We start from the raw sequence: 17290 nt of genomic DNA on the forward strand, positions 1-17290 counted from the left end.
AACTAACAGCTTGCCTGATAGCTGTCCAGTTGAGATTGATAGATGATTGACAGCTTTGCTACTTAACTTTATTCATCAATTATAAAACATAAAGTGAAACAGATTTAGTAAAAAATGAAATCTATTGTTTCTTTTCACAGTGTCGATAAGAGCCATTTCAAAGGATACAGGAGTGATACAGTTAAAATGTTCACATTCAGAGCACAACAACATAACGCAACCTTTTTAAGGTTCCAGTGGCACTTTTCTACTTGCTTTTTTTTTTGTAAGTAAAAAAAACTGGAACACTCGCACAGAGGTTTATATTACACATCAAGTACACAACATTGTTAACGAGGCTAATGGTACATTCAGATGTAGATTGGCCAAAAATAACGACTGAGAAGTGAAAATCTCCTTGATAACAGGAGGAAAGTGCACATAAAGATGCTGTGCTGTGCTACAGTTGGGGCTGCCAAACATTGTAATGACATACATGCTATAATACTGCTAAGCCGGTCGTAGGTCAAATTTAAGGCATTGTTGTATATGGCAGCAGCACCTGGGGGGAGATGACATACCTAAAAACAAATTTAGGAGACATCATTGACCTTTTGAGCTTTGGTTGAAGCTGCACGGGTGAGCACAGCAGTGAGTCAGTCACTTGAAAGAGCCAAAGAGGACCAATGAGGACGCATCACCTGCAGAAACAGGACACATGAGTATTGTTCATGCAAAAGTGCACAGGTAACGGGGCTCATCGCTCATTTAAAGGTGCTTCATCACAGCGAAGGATGAGGTGGAAAAACATTTTATGCTGGGGGGAACAATTCTAAAGTTACTTTGTGTAATGGAGATGCTTTGTGGGTTAACGGTCAGGACATGCCACAGTCTCAAATGTCCCACTTTGTAACATAATTGAACAATAACAATGGAAGACTTAAAAGTGGCACAAAACCCTTTTTAGTGTCTAACCTGGGTTAGATGATTTTTGTGGGTGTTTTTAGGCTACAAATTTGACTCAAAAGAGGCCTGTAATAACCTCAGGTGGAATGTTTTTTCATGATGTCAACCAGGGCTATATACCGCCCATACCGCCCATGAGTGCATTCAATCTGACACACCATGCAATTCTAAAAACAAATGAAATCTCAGAGGAACCATTATAAAAGCATCTCATTGACTGACAGTAAAAGAGTGTAAAGTGACCGCATATGCTCTTGTTGTTCGCCGCTTTCAGTCTAACTGGCCGTTGTGACATCCTTTCATATAGAGCTCGTCCTGTGACAGGTGTCCATCAAAGCTGTCCATGTAGATGCCGCCAACGCCGCCGCCGACGGTGCCCAGAAACGTGCCCACGGCACGGCCCTGCCGAGCGTGTCCGACGGCATCGCTGAAAACTTTATTGATCTGCTCCTCCGAGGGCATCCACCAGTCTGGGTTGGAGGCACAGTGCATCCGGATGAACTCTGACGGGAAAACATACAGCAACAAAAGAATGTTATTTGGTTCAGTCGTATGTTTAGTATGCTGTCCCTGAGAAGCAACTTACTAACAAAAACAAGAAAGAAGGAAGAAAGGAGACAGAGCACAGAGTTCTTCACTGCTGTGTGAGTTATATGAATATCATAAAATGGCGTGCAGGAGTCTGACTCAAAGATGTCACTAACACTAAAATCATCACACAGCAACCTAACACTCAAAAGGTACATAAGAAATCTACAAATGCCAAATGCCTATTTTAACTTTTTTTCCCCATAATGTGTGCAGAAGTAGGGGCTACACGGCTTCAAGTCAAAGGTTTGAAGGAAACCACTGAACGACGTCATGTGAAAAAAAGGGTATAGCGCACCAACTTTGAAAGTGTTTGTTAACAGACGTGGTCCAAATTCCCAACCTAAGAGGCATAGAGAATGAGCAACCGTAACAACAACCGTCTTTACAACAGAACCAGCCTGTTGGTACCTCTGAGGCAGCTGACTTTGACAGGGTTGAGCGGTCGCCTCTCCAGGCCCGGCTCCCTCAAGTGGACCGAGCGCTTCCTTTTGCCGAGGCCGCAGGAGAACTTGAGCTCGTCGGTGGTGAAGACGTAGCGGATGAGGTAGCGCAGCAGCCGCCTGCCGTCCTTCTTGGAGGAGTTGACGGCCTCGTCCCACTGCTTGCTGGTGATGAAGAGCGGGTAGTTCTCCAGCAGCTGCTTGCTTCCCTGCAGGGAGAAACCAGGCTAGAATGCTTTTTTCCATCCATCCATTTTCTATAACCCTTATCCTCATCAGGGTCGTGGGGATATGCTGGAGCCTATCCCAGCTGACTTCAGGCAGAGGCGGGGTACACCCTGGACTGGTGGCCAGCCAATCACAGGGCACATATAGACACTCACATTCATATTTAGAGCCAATGAACCAAACATGCATGTTTTTGGAAAGTGGGAGGAAACCGGAGTACCTGGAGAAAACCCACGCACACACCGGGGAACATGCAAACTCCACACATAGATTTGTTTTCACTTATCTTCATTTGAAACCACCAACCTCAAATGTCGTCTGATGCTCTTCTTCCTGCAAATATATCGATTTTTAATTGCTAAACACATATTTTCCCAACCAAAAGACACATGCACAGTAGGTTCTCTGAATATGGCTGACATTTCAAGTGTTCTTCTTACCTCTGTGAGCTGCTCTTCTGGTATCGGCGGCATCAGCTGATTGTGAAACTCAAGAACATTCTTGAAGTAGTCAAGAACATCTTGACAGGGAACTATGTAGAAATGGGAGTACAACAATAAGAGGAACCCATTATTCATTAACCCTTCAGTCACACACCGGTGGTGGTAAACTATATCTGTGTCCACAGCTGCCCTGCGGTAGTCTGACGAAGGAAATGTGATGACCTGCTCTACCTCCTGAGCCACTGCCACCCAATGAGAACAGAAACACGAACACACAGCGACACAACGCCCCGAACACTGTAAATCTCCATTCATCACTTCCAGTGTGGTGTTTCTTTGATGGACACACCTGGGACATTCTCCAGCTTGTTGCGAAGCTCCTCGTTCTCCTGCTGCAGCGACAACACCTCCTGCTCTAGTTCCAAACAACGCGGGCAGCAGCTCTCCTCCTCGTCGTCCTCCTCGGGCAGTGTGGAAGAAGGGTGTCCGTATGAGTCGGATGGTGTCGGGGAGCCCCATCCACCTAGGGTGCGTCTTAGAGGAGACACGGGCTCCGCTGAGTGGCACTGCTGCTCCTCATCCATGCCCACCACCAGACGGCCTTGCTGTGGCTGCTGCTGCCCTGAGAGCAGATAGTTGTGCAGGGAGTCTGTGAAGATGCGGAGAACTGCAGAGGTCTGTTGTTGGTTCAGATGGCTTTGTTGAGCCTCCTCCTCCGGCTCGGTGGGGGAGGAGGAAGAGCTCTCTTCAGGCTTGGACTTGCTCAGTGTGGAGCAACGATGGACCAAGGTCACATCCTCCAGCTTGATGTTGGTTGAGGGTTTGGACGACGGCGAGGGCTCCAGCAGACGCCCGTTGTTGAGGAGGCTGAGGACTCGACTGCATTCCTTGGCAAAGGCGTCTAAGATGAGCCGGTTCTCTGCACAACAATGATAAAAACAGCTCAGTTAACGGTGGATGTGTTAAAAGAAATAAAACAATAATTTAATAATATGAATTATTGTGGTTAACAGGTGTAACGAGGAACCAATCAAAAAATGACTGATCAATGATCTTTGTAAGTATAGTATTTAATAGTATTTATTAATTTCATTCAAAAGAAGTATAATATAAATCCAGCCTTTTAGTCCAAGGACGTCGCCCATAATCATTGAGATGTGTCTATCAGTCTGCCACAGATGTGTGGCTTTTATTAATAATACGATCTTGCTGTTGTCACTGTGCACTCGTGGTGATGTGGCTGATATCGTCCACCCCCTGCAACCCCGCCTTTCTCCCCTCTCATGTGTGGCACAGTGAGCTGAGAAGCCTCATAAAATGTCATTAAAACCAATGCGCTCGGCGGTGGAGAATTTATGAGGCCCATTTGTTTTAATCGCAGCACTTCGAGAAGGGCATTTTTTTCTTTGCCTTCTGCCTTAGTCTATTTCCAGTCATCAAAGAACAATCAGTGAAGAGGATGAGTCGTGTATTCTACTTGTCATTGTCACTTTGGTGGTCCATTTAAGATCAGTTAATTTTATTTACCTTCTCTTCTTCCTTAATACAGTGGAGCCTTGCCGTTAACACTGGTGTTGTACAATTTGAAAACGTAACCAGCAACACGTTTTTCTAGCTTTTTGCTACTTTGTCGGCCACACAATAAGTGGAAGCCATTTTCAGATCCGCACCTACTAAATTTAGAAGAAAAAACACATTTGTGCTTATATAAATAGCACCGGTGTATAAGCCATGTGCAGGTCATAAAATGATATATTGTGGTTGGCATGAGTCCATGGCGACCACACAGCTCTTTATTTGACAGGAGCCAATCACGAGCTATGAAAAAACTCACAACGAGCTTGTTAACCAATTGAAAGTTGCAAGAGGCCACGTCTGACTCACAGTGTCATCTTCCAAATGACATTAAACTCATCACACAGCAACTTAACAATCAAAACGTACCCAGGGAATAGACGTTATATTTACCCATATGAGTTTAAATTAACAAACAGCAGCGATTTACTTACTCATAATGCGTAATTAGAAGTTCATTGGAGGACTAGCAACATGAATGGATGATGCTGCAATGCTCTCTCTGCCCACCAGAGGGAGCAAGATGAGCCTAGAGCACAGAAGTGAGGCTGATGTCATTGCAGCACCCCAACAAATGTGTTGCTCAGATGTAATGCCTTATGGGAAAGCTGAAATTTATTTTTTTCATTTAAACATTTATTGGTACATGTTTGTATATATATTTATTTTAAATTTACTGCATGCTGAATTTAATATTGTTGTCAGTAAGATGGCACCATGAGACAGACTGATATGTTGTTATACTGTTCCTATACACTATATAGGCAGACACACTCACTATCTATTGTCTAGATCAGTGGGTCTCTTTACTGAGTTGGCTCCAAGACCCACCATCACTCCTCACTGACAAATGGGGACCCAAATGGTGGACATTTTTCAACACAAACTTCTCAAGTATACTGAATTTAAAGGCAATGTTTGCAACACATCGGTTGCAGTAGTGAGATGCCATCCCAGTTTGTGGCGTGCTCTTCTTCAGCAGATCAGCAGCTGTGTCTCGGAAAGATTTTACGTTAAGTTCACACTTCTTCTAACATCGGCATGCTACCTGGTGGCAGCATGTAAATCAAATAGCACAGACAAGAACGCAAGCCACATTCACAGACATTATGTCATTCCATTATTGTTATTTGGCTCAGACAAGGACTTGCGACCCACTTTTTGGTTCACGACCCACCTACAAATGAATTGCTCCCTTTGGGGATAAATAAAGTTTTCTGAATCTGATTTGGGAATCACAGGTCTATATGAATGCCTGTAGCGGCTTTGTATTTTGCCACTTGAGACTTTCCTGTGCTATGTGCAACCCTTGTATGTTTACATGATAAAACCCATGAATTCAAACAGTGGGTAACTTTATTTTACACGTTTACGACCATTTTGAATTGTAAGTTAATAATGATTTCATGATGGCAACACTTTGATCCATTTAATGTGAGTATTTTTTTTTCCAAAATCCCCCAAATCTGATATTAAATGATGTCTGACTCGAGTGGTTCCAATATTTGAGTCCCTGCTCGTCATACACGTCTACAGGTTTATTATTACGCTACCTGAGATCACACTGAACTGCTGCAAAGCAACAATAAAGCCGCAGCGAGCTGCCAAGTGTGATAAAGAGATTAAAAACTGATTAGAGGATGAGATGTCTCATGTTTAATTTCGCAACAGAAGGGAATTGGATTCATTGCTTTCATCTCAGGGTTTGTCGGGCTTGGACGCGCCCTCCCATCCTTCCTGGGCTCAAAGCCCCCCCAACCCTACAACCCCTGTGAACAGCAGCTTGAGGGGGGTGGCAAGCAAGAACATTGTCTTTCAACAGGAGAATATTTGGGGTACACACACACACACACACACACACACAAACTACATGTGTAGTCAATTCAGTCCGATGCCATTTTGCACACTAGAGATCCAATCATGGCTGTTCTCATTACAGCTGCACATCAATCAAAGCTAACGAGGAAAAAAATGAAGAACTGAAACAAAACATGACGCCTTGGGAGTGCATATAAAATAGATGCTGCTAGTATCATTCGTTTTTTTCGTTCACTGCATTGAATTGGATGCGTTATTGATAGTGGTATCTGACAAGAAAGCCAAAAAATGCCCCTCTTTATATTGTGAATCTGTGACAACATAAGATGTTTTTTCATAAAAATACACATAAAGCACAATGACGTGGAGGTGGCTGACATTCCCCTGAAGCCAAAGTTGTAAACCTACCTGAGCTTATACCAAACGTGCAGTCTGGAGACTCCTGCTTCAGACGTCCAGGGGACAATCTGGACTCGGCTATGCCGCTGATGGCGCTTCTCTGATGGGCACCCAGAGCGGCGCCACCCGCTGTCGCCACCACCGCTGAGGTGGATGTCGGGACCCCGCAGCTGGGCCTGGTCTCGCCGGAGAACCTCTGACGGTGGTAGTGCTGCGTCTGGAATGGGTGAGGCTGCCCGGAATGTAAGACGAACTGACGACCGTCACAAAATAGCGGAGGCTCCATGACGGCGGAGCGGTCGAGGCGCGACTTCTCTGCCGGTAGCTTGCTGTGGAGGCTCCTGGCGGGGACGCCGCGTCTCATCTTAGCAGCGGAGGGGCCTTCGTCGGCGGGCTGCATCCCCCCCTCCATCCCTTCCTTCCAGGCAGCCAGGTGGGTGCAGGTAAGGACTGGTGCGTTTGATCGATCCGTCACTGTCTGGCTCGGTTCCCCTGGTACACACCGAGAAGAGGAGGGAGGGTGATGAGGCTAATATTTACTGACATGACGCCTCTCTCCAATCCCCAGGCGGGAGGGTCGATGTTGAGACTGGTCCGGGGGGGCGCCGGGGACAGGCGGGACTTGCTTTCTTTGTAGTCCACATCCCTGTAGACACAACAGGACCGTAAAACTGTTGTGGAAAAAAAGAAAAACAGCATATTAAATCTGCAAAATTAGGTATTATGTTCTGCACAATACACGTGCCTATCCTTAGACGTGTTTGTATAAGTAAAACAAAGGTTGAAATATAAACACCCCTCGCTGCATTTGATGTTGCTCAAAACTAACGCTATTTGGAAGATTGAGTTTATCCAAACCTGCCTCCGACTGGGTGGACTGAGAGCAAAAGTTACTTTTACCGCAAGGGGGCGCCATATCCACACATATGCGCACAATCATGGAAGAAACCGCTGTTGGATAAGTACTAAACCCCCACACTGATTCTTGTATTGTCTGGTTTTCATAATAAATGTGCTAATAGTAAAAAAGCGATAGCCGTGTTGTTCTTCAGTAAGGTTGGTGAAAATATAAAGAACAAAGAGCATTACTTGACATGACATTATGTCATGTTGCTAAAAGATAGCTCTTTGACAGTGATCGACGGTTATCAAAATAGCTAGCTTGGATTGCTCAACATTAGCCAGGTGTGCCTAATATTAAGGAGCTCGTGTGCACATTAAAAACGTCACGCCAAAGTTCCTGCTGACATATTGATTAAAAAAACACATAATGAACTAAAAACATTCGAAGAGACTACTTATATCCAATAATTCATGGGGTTTTAAATTTGGTGCGACTGATCGCTCTGCTCTTACGTGCGCGTTCTCGCCAATTACGTCACCACAAGCTCCATCTATGGACAGAGCAGGGCGCCGGACTTGAGCGCACATAGCGGTGGAGCTCCGCGGGAGGAAGTCCACGCAGAAAGCCAGACATTGACACAGGACAGACGATGAAGAGAAGAGCAAATGGAAAAGATCCAGGTTGTTTTCATGGGAGAAAAAGACAAAGTTGAATCATTTCCAAAGTGACACAAAGTGGGCTAAAAGGAGTTTAGGAGTTTTGGTGCTGCATTCACTGCCTCCTTTTTTGGATGTAGTCAAGATGCCTTAAGTGGATCAGGTTTGCCCCTCACTCGGATCCCCACATCATCACCACCCGTTTTTTCCTTCCCCGCCGGGATGGTCCGCCTGCTCAGCTGCCTCCTGCTCGGATATGTCACTTGGAACCTGCGGATCTCGAACGCCCAGGGGGAGTACTGCCACGGCTGGCTGGACGGTAACGGCAACTACCACGACGGCTTCCAGTGTCCGGAGGACTTTGACACGTCCGACGCCACCGTATGCTGCGGTTCATGCTCGCTGCGCTACTGCTGCGCCGCCGCGGACGCTCGCCTGGAGCAGGACGGCTGCACCAACGACCGTCCGGCGGACAACACCGAGTATGCCGCACGTAGGTCCAATGTCTTCTCTCTACTGTGCCAATAAACATGCATTTTTAATTAGACAGCAGAAAAAACAGCATTTTGTATTTTAGGACAAACATTTTGTCAGGTTGTGTGACTGGGTTTAGTCATATTATACATATTCTATAGCACTAGTTTCATCTTAAATCAAATAAATGAAGCCATTCACTTTCAGTGTTTACATGTGACCTTTTTTCAGGGTACATAACCTGAAGAAGAACCTTATTTTTGTTATCAATGTTTATCATAATTTGAAGTCGATAACACTGCTTTCTTTCATAGTGTGCAGCTGAATTGTAATACATGGCATTATAAATTAAACAAAACAACCATTTATTTACTTCCTGACGTCTTATTTAGACGGGGAAAGGGTACTTTTAATTAGAGGTGATTGACAGTGGCTTTTTACCGATACACCATTGTCCAGCACTTTATTACCTACAGTATCACAACAGCGACCGATATCAACGCAGTATGAGCAGCAGCTCTCCCCTCAAACTAATGTCAGGTGACATCCTGTGCAATGAATGAACATATTATGCTTCCTTGACTGTGATGCCATTAGATACATATACTGCAAATTGCAATGGAAGTTGCAGAGAAAGTGCCACGTTCATTTTAAACATTCAGTCTCAACAAAGTCATTAAAAAAATCATGAACAATATTGAACTAAAATAAGTAAGACAGGTTCAAAAATAAGAATCAAATTTAAAAATGCTGGTAACAACATCATTTTGAAAGCTGCATATTTCCATGTGGCACAAACATCCATATAGGAACAAAGTAAATTGCAAAGTATGAAGCTTTGGACTAATGCAATCAGTGAAATTCTGAATTAGGCTCGTCTATGGGTGAGTTTGAGTGATTTGTGGGTTTGAGGTGTGATATTAGAGTCTTAGTATTAAAGGAATATGCCTTGCACCCACCCCCAGTGGCGCTTTGCATATTTACTAGGGATGCAACTAATGATTATTTAAATAGCAACTTCTTTATTCAATTGATCATATAAAAAAAAAACACTTTTTCTTTATTGTTTATATCTGTGAAGTTGTGGAATTGCCACTTGTGACATGTATTTTCTCACAGGCAATTTGTACTCTCAAACATTTGCAGCATTTCTTGAAATGTAACAACAAGTAGCATTTATTTTGCCATGACTTTCTGTGAACATAAACAATTTTGTATCTGCTTTGCCTACCATATATCTCACCGACCGTCAGGACAAAGGCTCTTAAAGTGTAGTATTTTTTTCAAGATGGGAAAATTGAGCCGGGTTGATATATTTGAAGTGGACAAGTTTGTTTTGTTGCCATTTATGTTGCTACCACTTTCGAATAAACTGGGCGTAATAGATTGTTCGTGGGTTTTCCCTCCTAACTTTGACGACATTACCTCATCAAAACAAATGTATGACTGACAAGAGGTTTCACTCTGTTCCCCATTGTTCTATGAAACATCTAGGTGCTCAACTTATGCAGAGTGTCACAGCCTACCGCCTGTTTGGAGAGAAGAGATGAGGAAAACAGACATTATTGAAGAATGACGTGTTGTAATTATCATCGATTGTGTGATTCATGAGGATAAGCCGTATAGAAAACGGAAGGATGGATGTGTGATTAATTGATTTATTACTGTGAGATGATGAGCTTCCCAACAGAAGCGTTATGGGAGTTTAACTCATCAGGTGATAACTAACGTAGAAATTCAAGGAGTTAACCTGTTCCATCCGATATCATACCACATCCAATCCAAGAGTTGCATCAAAAAGCAGACATTTAGTGGGATGACATAATAAGAATGTATAATTAGGCACAGCTCTCTTACTGTGAAGTCATTCCTTTGGCTTCCTTGAAACATTTCAAAGTATAACATGAAGTCATTGTCGCTTGTGAAAAGTTAACAGTGGTCCACTTGAGAGCTTTATTCGGTTCAAATTTCCCCAAAACGGATCAGCCAGCCAGCGGGTCGGCCAGCCAGTTGACCTCACACAATTTCCCTCCTTTTTTTTTTTTTTTAATTCCCTGAAAAAATAAATAAACACTCAAGTGATTTCCTCCTGAGAAGTGTACACACTTGGTGGAGTGTAACCTGAACTGTTTGTGTTGTTCCCTGCTAGAATGTGTACCTGTGGAGGAATACATAGAATTGATTGGTAACATGTGAAATACTGTAGTATTCCTGGACTGGTTGCATTTTCCGGCAAATCTGAGGTTGTTTTGAGATTTCTGTTCATAAAATGTAAACAGCCCTACAGCTCCCCGTTACGGTTTAATGTTGGTTGTTTTGACTGTCTACACTGAAGTGACCTGTATCCTGTCTCAGTGTTTACATTTCCAACAAACCAACGCTTTCTCTAATGTTTTAAAAATCCACTTTTTCTTGTTTTGGTCCATCAACAAAACTACTGCAAAAACCCTTTTATTTGATTATGACACAGCATGCAGTGTTCTGTTGCCATTCCATAACAAACGTGTCAGTTCTGTTGATGATAAAAATCATACTTTATAATATAAACAGCAAAAAATGCTTACCAACTTTACTTTGATGGAAACCAGGTTTGACTGGAGGAATCTCGTTAAATACTATACAGTGGTGCAAAGACTCGTATTAGTACAAAATAGGTCGTAATTCAGTGCTAATCCTAAACATTATCAAATAAAGTTGATAATGTGATAATTGTGATTATTTCAGATTAGAACAAGCAAAGTTGTTCATTCATTCATTTTCTACCGCTTATCCTCACGAGGGGTGCTGGAGCCTATCCCAGCCGTCTTTGAATGAGAGGCGGGGTACACCCTGGACTGGTGGCCAGCCAATCACAGGGCACATATAGACAAACAACCATTCACACTCACATTCATACCTATGGACAATTTGGAGTGGCCAATTAACCTAGCATGTTTTTGGAATGTGGGAGGAAACCGGAGTACCCGGAGAAAAAACTCCACACAGAGATGCCCGAGGGTGGAATTGAACTCAGGTCTCCTAGCTGTGAGGTCTGCACGCTAACCACTAGTCCACCGTGTAGCCTAAATCATATCATATATAATACTGAATGTGTTTAAAATAGTGTCACACTAAAACAATCGCAGTGTTTTTAGTTGTCCATCCGTCCATTTTCTATACCGCTTATCCTCATCAGGGTCACGGATGTATGCTGGAGCCTATACCAGCTGACTTTGGGTTAGAGGCGGGGTACACCCTGGACTGGTTGCATTGCTGGATGTATTCTACTTAAAATATGCAGCATTAATTTTCTGTGCCGCTTGTCCTTATTAGGGTCACAGATAAAATGGAGTCTATCCCACCTGAAGGCTGCATAATATGAACTATCCAAGTTTTTTTTTTTTTTTTTTTGGGGGGGGGGGGGGGGGGGGTGTTTCACCTTATGGTGGTATCGAGATATTCTGGTTATCGTGAGTCATGTATCGCAAATGGTATCGGACGATGAAGTACCCTGAGATTCCGAGTCCTAATTAAAAGTCATAGTTGAAAGGGGACCCGTTATGCTTTTTCCCACTTTTCCGACCCATAAATGTGGTTGGAATGTTGGATTCTCGTGTTAAACAATCCAAAGTTTCAGAGAATGAGCCCTGAAAGAAGTTAGGGATTCTGTTTAGTCAACATTTCATGTTCTTACCTGATTATTATTTGCCTGAAGCTGTCGGCTCAGCTGACGAGTGTCTTCCCTTTCAGAGCCGGTCTACATGCCCTTCCTCATGGTGGGCAGCATCTTTGTGGCTTTCGTGGTGGTGGGCTCCCTGGTGGCCGTCTACTGCTGCACCTGCCTGCGTCCCAAGCAGCCCACCCAGCAGCCCATCCGCTTCTCGCTGCGCAGCTGCCAGGGCGAAACCATCCCCATGATCCTCACCGCCGCGCCACCCAGCATCCGCGCTCCCTCGAGACAGTCCAGCACGGCCACCACCAGCTCGAGCTCGGCGGGGGGCGGGAGCTCCATGAGGCGCTTTTCCATCGGCGGGCAGCAGCAGCAGCAGCACGGTTGCCTGGTGTCAGCTACCGTCTCCTCGCCGGCTTCTACTCCGACACAGACGCATCAGACATTGCCTCCGCCACCGCTGCCGCCCCCTTACACGTCCCCTCATGCCCTACCCGCCAGCCATAATCCCCCACACCCCCCTCAGAGTGCCGCTTTCCTGCTGCCCCAGCAGTACTTCTTCCCCCTGCAGCCAGACCCCTTTGCTTCTGCGAAAGGATTTGCCGACTTTGGGCAAAGTTGACAGTTGGACGGGACGGGGACGGAGAGGACAATTAGTCTCGGGAGCTGATTGGACGACCTTGAGAGGACATGCACTTTTGTATATTATGTACAGAAAGACATTCCGGAACCAGGGATTTCTATTTTTGACAATCTGAAAGATGTGTTTGGTGTCTCAGTGGACCGAAGCGGAGGCTGCCAGCTCTCAGCAGACTTCACAGCAGGAATGCGGCGCTGAGATCCGTCATTGTCAGTGCTCAACGGGCCTGTCGGTGGAGGCTTAGGTTGCATCAACAGGTAGCGACTGGTTAAAAAAAAAAATAAAGGACTTCTCCTGTGTGTGCGGCGCCGCTGCTTACCCGACTGTGAAACTGAACCCGGAATCAACACTGGACCGTCTTCCCTTGACGCATCGCCGCCGTAGCAACGTTGATTGTCAGGATTTGTCACATTCCGCCTGTCAGCTCTTGTCTGTTCTTGTCACTTTCTATCATCTTCTGCTTTTCTTGCAAAATACACTTTCTCACGACCTTTACTGAATATCTTGACTTGCATCTTTTTGTGTGAGGAATCACTCAAAAAGCAAATGATGGCTCACAAATGTTCCCAAAACTATTGGGACATCCACCATTAAACCTAAAAGGAAGTGGAAAAACAAACCAGAAAAATGTCAACTTATTTCATGAACTTTTTAATGACTTTGTTGTTTACCAGTCTAGCGTAAATATTTAGAAGCTGTCCCTCGGCATCTGATGTCTCCGCCCTTTCCTGTTTAGTTGCGAATAACCAGCACGTCACCATCGCGCCTACGTTCACGTAAACGGCAAAGACGGAAGAAGTCGGACATTTGGTTTCCTCCATGAATGTAAAGTTTATTTCAGTCGTCCTCTGCGGACAATAAAAGACAACACTTATACATTTGCAGTCCCGACATGCAGAACAATCATGAAAGCCGAAAACATGAGCAGAAAGAAACGTTAAATCAATTTTTTTTGTCTGTTTTGTAAAGTGAAGTGGTACAAGTTTGTGTTATCCACTCATGCAGCGCACAACTTAGAGTTCGGAAAAAGAAAAAAAAACCTAAACAAAGACGACAACAACGTCCACATTCAGCAACAGTTGACAACTTCAAAGCAGTTGGAGCTGTCCTGTTACAAACGCCATCAAACCCAAAAATCGGACAGTAAGAGCAGCGACGGAAAATAAGCTACCTTGGGAGCGGCGGCTCCCCAACTGAGCATCGTAAAGTCCAACATTTACCAAAAACGCTCCGACGAGCCCACGCGGAACATGCATCTGCACACAGGAGGACACCATAGCTAGACCTGGGCTTGTGCACATGGACCAGTATGAGCAAGCATCAAAACACACACACGCGCGCACACATTCGTACATTTAAAAACAAAACACACACCAGGAGATAATACGTCAACAACTTCCAGTCTCGTATACGGACTACCAAGGATTGTTAGGGCTACACTGAAAAGAACAAATAAATACGTAAATACAAAAATTGACAAAAAAGTTCTAAATATGACAATAAATAAATAGAATAAATATCACAAAATAAAGGTAGAATATTCTGAAAAATGAGTGCTAATTTTAACCAAATGATGTGGGAATTTAAAAAGTCGTAATTTTACAAAAATATGAATGTACTACAGTAAAGATTTTTTATGCAGCTTTTGTATGCCTAAGTTTTCATCAAACATTTTTGACAAATTTTTGTCTCAGTTTTCATACAATATTGCACGTAACAAACAAAAAGGGAAAAACATTGCAGGTGACAATAATTTGATTCCATCCATTTGTCATTTTTATATACTGTATATATGATATAAAATAAATACTTTTTAAATATTTTTGAGTGTGTAATAGGATTTACATTATTTTATATAGGAAAAAAAATTGCATGATTTTTGTATGTTCTGGTTTTTGTTGGAATGAAGTTGTTTAAAGTAAAAAGTACAACTTTTTTTTCTTCAAACTTTATTCTGCTGATATTACAAATTGAATTACAAACTTTCGATTGTAATATTTTTACTTTTTTTTTTTACTTTAACATTGCAACTCGTGACAGTAACATTACAACTATATTCTTCTAACATTGCGACTTTACTGTAACTTTAGCAGTTTTCTCTCCTAATAATATCACAACTTTATTGCTGTGACAATACAACTTTATATTATATTTTATACATCATGAACATTTTCTATTTATATTACGAGGTTATTACCGAAAAACTATTTTTTTTTCTCGTAATATTACAACTTTATTTTTTTCATTTTTAACATTTTTCCTGTAATAGTATCACTCTTCTCCCTACTTTTTTTTCTGTAAGATTACGACTTTATTCCTTTAATATTACAGACGTTTTCCTTAATTTCAACAATTGGATTCCTGAAAGATTTCACTTCATTTTCCTGGTTATTTTACTATTTATTTTCTTTGCTGTGTTGCCCTAATGTCGCTTAGTAGAAGACAGACATGCAATGCGTACATACAATAAAAGTTAACATAGTAGAAGTGACACACACAGAAACACACATCACATGCACATGCACACACACACACACACACACACACACACACACACACACACACAGTCAGAAGTCGTATCTCCCATAGGGAGAAGAAAGCCATCGCACAGACATGAAGTATTAAGTACAATAATTAGAAATAAACCAAGCAGTAACAATATTAACCATTGAGAGATGTTTAAGAAAGCGCCGTGTCCTGGGGGAAGGGGCGCGGTGGGTCGGGGTTAAAGGTTACAAAGCCAGTCAAATGCAAAAATGTGTGTACATCTCCAAATATAAAAATACAAATCCACAAAATAATAACTATAGGTTGTCGTCGATACTGGCGTACTGGAGTTTCCTGGGTATTTTTTTCTCTCGTAAGCTAATGGCACTTATGTTGGAAGGGTTCCAATCTCCACTGTTAGGGAAACACAACCACTACGGTCTGAAATCTTGTTTTTTGTCTTTTTTTTTGTGTTTTTTTTTAGTGTACGTGTGCATCCTACGCTAGCTTGTTTTCCTCTGGGATGGAAACGTAGGCACCTTTGTGAGTGTGGAGTCAGGAGGGATGTGTGGAATGCTATCATCCATCAAAAGCTGGAAACCGGACCAAAACAAATCCAGACTAAAACCAGGCACAGTATCTATTACATTACTTGAAAAAGGAACAAGAATGTGTGTTTTGTCGAAGCGAGGATGAAGGCATGATGCAAATGTAAGGCTTTTACACATGACGCGCTTCCTTTAGTGCAAAAAATCAAATCAAGTAACTTAAAAGTCTGCTAACAAGGAGAGTGGGTGGTCAAGTTTTTTCCGAATTCACGAGTACTTCACGAGATTGTACACACGACTGCTCTTTGGCAATCTGACGCCACCTTTTGATTTGGGGTTGAATCGTCACATGAAACAGTGTTTAGTCGGGGTGCAACGGTACATTTGGTCATCGGACACATCATACAGAGTTCCCTCATCGGTCAAAAGTAGGTCAAGGACAGGAAGTCAAACTGATGATACATGATACTTCATGATATAGTCACTGGTCTACTCTGTAAACAAATACAGTACAGAGGAACCTTGGTTAGCATATGCCCTGGTTAGCATGTTTTTCGGTTTAAGTCGAAAAGCTACGCCATGATGTAGCAAACAATATGGCGCACGTCTTGCCACGTCGTTGATGCACTCCGCGAGTCCAACTGTGTTCTTAATGTATTTTTATCACAAAATGTTTTTATTAGCAGCCTTTTTGCTTTCTAACAAAATGGAGACCAGAACCAGAAGTGAAGTCATTAACTGGTGACTCTGTAGTTCTTTGCTAACTAACACGGTTCCGCCACAACTACAATAAAACTACAATAGCAAAACTATTTAAAAAAAATGTGTTTTGTGTTAACATTTTTGGCTTTCCGGAAAGAATCAATTGGATTTACGTCATTTCTTGTGGGAAAAACTGATTTGGTTAGAGTATGTTTCGGTTTGAGTCGCGCCTTCTGGAACTGATTCATGAACACTTGGCATTCCCGGTGAAACACATAAACAAAGTACTTTACTTTTCCTTAAATCCGTTTCATTTTTACATTTTTTTTATAGCTAAGCGGTTTTATGTACTGTAATACAAGTATTATTACTAACTTACTATAATAAAAATAAGACCTAAAACCGAGGTACGTGCCAAACTGTGATTATGGTGTACCGTTACACCCCCGTGGTTTGTATTTAAATTGTCCGCAATGGTTTTTAGTGGGTTTGGTTTAATGCTAATAATAGTTAATAACTCTTCGCTCAATTTGGGGGATGAGTGAGGACGAAGAAAGCACCATGCTCATCACACAAGCGTTCCCTTTCACCAAGAATACGTCATTCCATTCTTGTCTGTCTGTGGTCGTATTAAGAGTCCAAAAATGTCATCCTCCTTCCAAAAATACAAAAAAAAAAGGAAAAAAAACACCACCAGAAAGGTGGAACTTGTGGCTTCGGATTGATTGGTGGGCGCTCACCACTCTCTGCTCCTCTGCTTGGTGGTGTCGTACGCTCGGATCACCTCCGACTGGGACACCACGCCGTTCTCGTCTTGGGAAAAGGCGTAGCCATCTGTCAAGCGGGACAGA

The 17290-nt window shown here is 42.9% G+C and overlaps 3 protein-coding genes across 9 annotated transcripts in view; 1 reads left to right on the top strand and 2 right to left on the bottom strand.

Moving 5' to 3' along the window:
• Positions 1 to 175: 175 nt before the first annotated feature.
• On the bottom strand, positions 176 to 12555 carry LOC131131702 (BEN domain-containing protein 4). Of its 2 annotated transcripts, XM_058076641.1 has the most exons (7): positions 12087 to 12555; positions 6449 to 7110; positions 2997 to 3566; positions 2645 to 2736; positions 2511 to 2537; positions 1945 to 2185; positions 176 to 1448 (listed from the first exon to the last, which is right to left on the bottom strand). In XM_058076641.1, exons 2-7 carry the CDS (start codon positions 6849 to 6851, stop codon positions 1216 to 1218), a joined length of 1566 nt encoding a protein of 521 aa, XP_057932624.1. In that variant the 5' UTR covers positions 6852 to 7110; positions 12087 to 12555; the 3' UTR covers positions 176 to 1215. The 2 variants fall into 2 exon arrangements, with proteins under 2 accessions (XP_057932624.1, XP_057932622.1); XM_058076639.1 differs by lacking the exon at positions 12087 to 12555 and having other exon boundaries at positions 6449 to 8218.
• shisa3 (shisa family member 3) lies at positions 7833 to 14557 on the top strand. Its single transcript, XM_058076654.1, has 2 exons — positions 7833 to 8432; positions 12143 to 14557. Exons 1-2 carry the CDS (start codon positions 8162 to 8164, stop codon positions 12682 to 12684), a joined length of 813 nt encoding a protein of 270 aa, XP_057932637.1. The 5' UTR covers positions 7833 to 8161; the 3' UTR covers positions 12685 to 14557.
• Positions 12674 to 17290, bottom strand: part of atp8a1 (ATPase phospholipid transporting 8A1) — a 142035-nt gene continuing 137418 nt past the window's right edge. For 2 of the 6 annotated variants that reach the window (XR_009130231.1, XR_009130230.1), the window contains one exon: positions 12674 to 17273. Coding sequence is in view for 3 of the 6 variants with exons in the window: in XM_058076633.1 (XP_057932616.1) it covers positions 17176 to 17273 (98 nt within the window). In the remaining 3 variants the exon portion in view is untranslated. The remainder of the gene's footprint in view (positions 17274 to 17290) is intronic. The other 4 variants (XM_058076633.1, XM_058076632.1, XR_009130232.1 and 1 more) reach the window with 3 other exon arrangements.

The sequence above is a fragment of the Doryrhamphus excisus genome, chromosome 6, assembly GCF_030265055.1.
Source record: "Doryrhamphus excisus isolate RoL2022-K1 chromosome 6, RoL_Dexc_1.0, whole genome shotgun sequence".
NCBI classification, from domain to species: Eukaryota; Metazoa; Chordata; class Actinopteri; order Syngnathiformes; family Syngnathidae; genus Doryrhamphus; species Doryrhamphus excisus.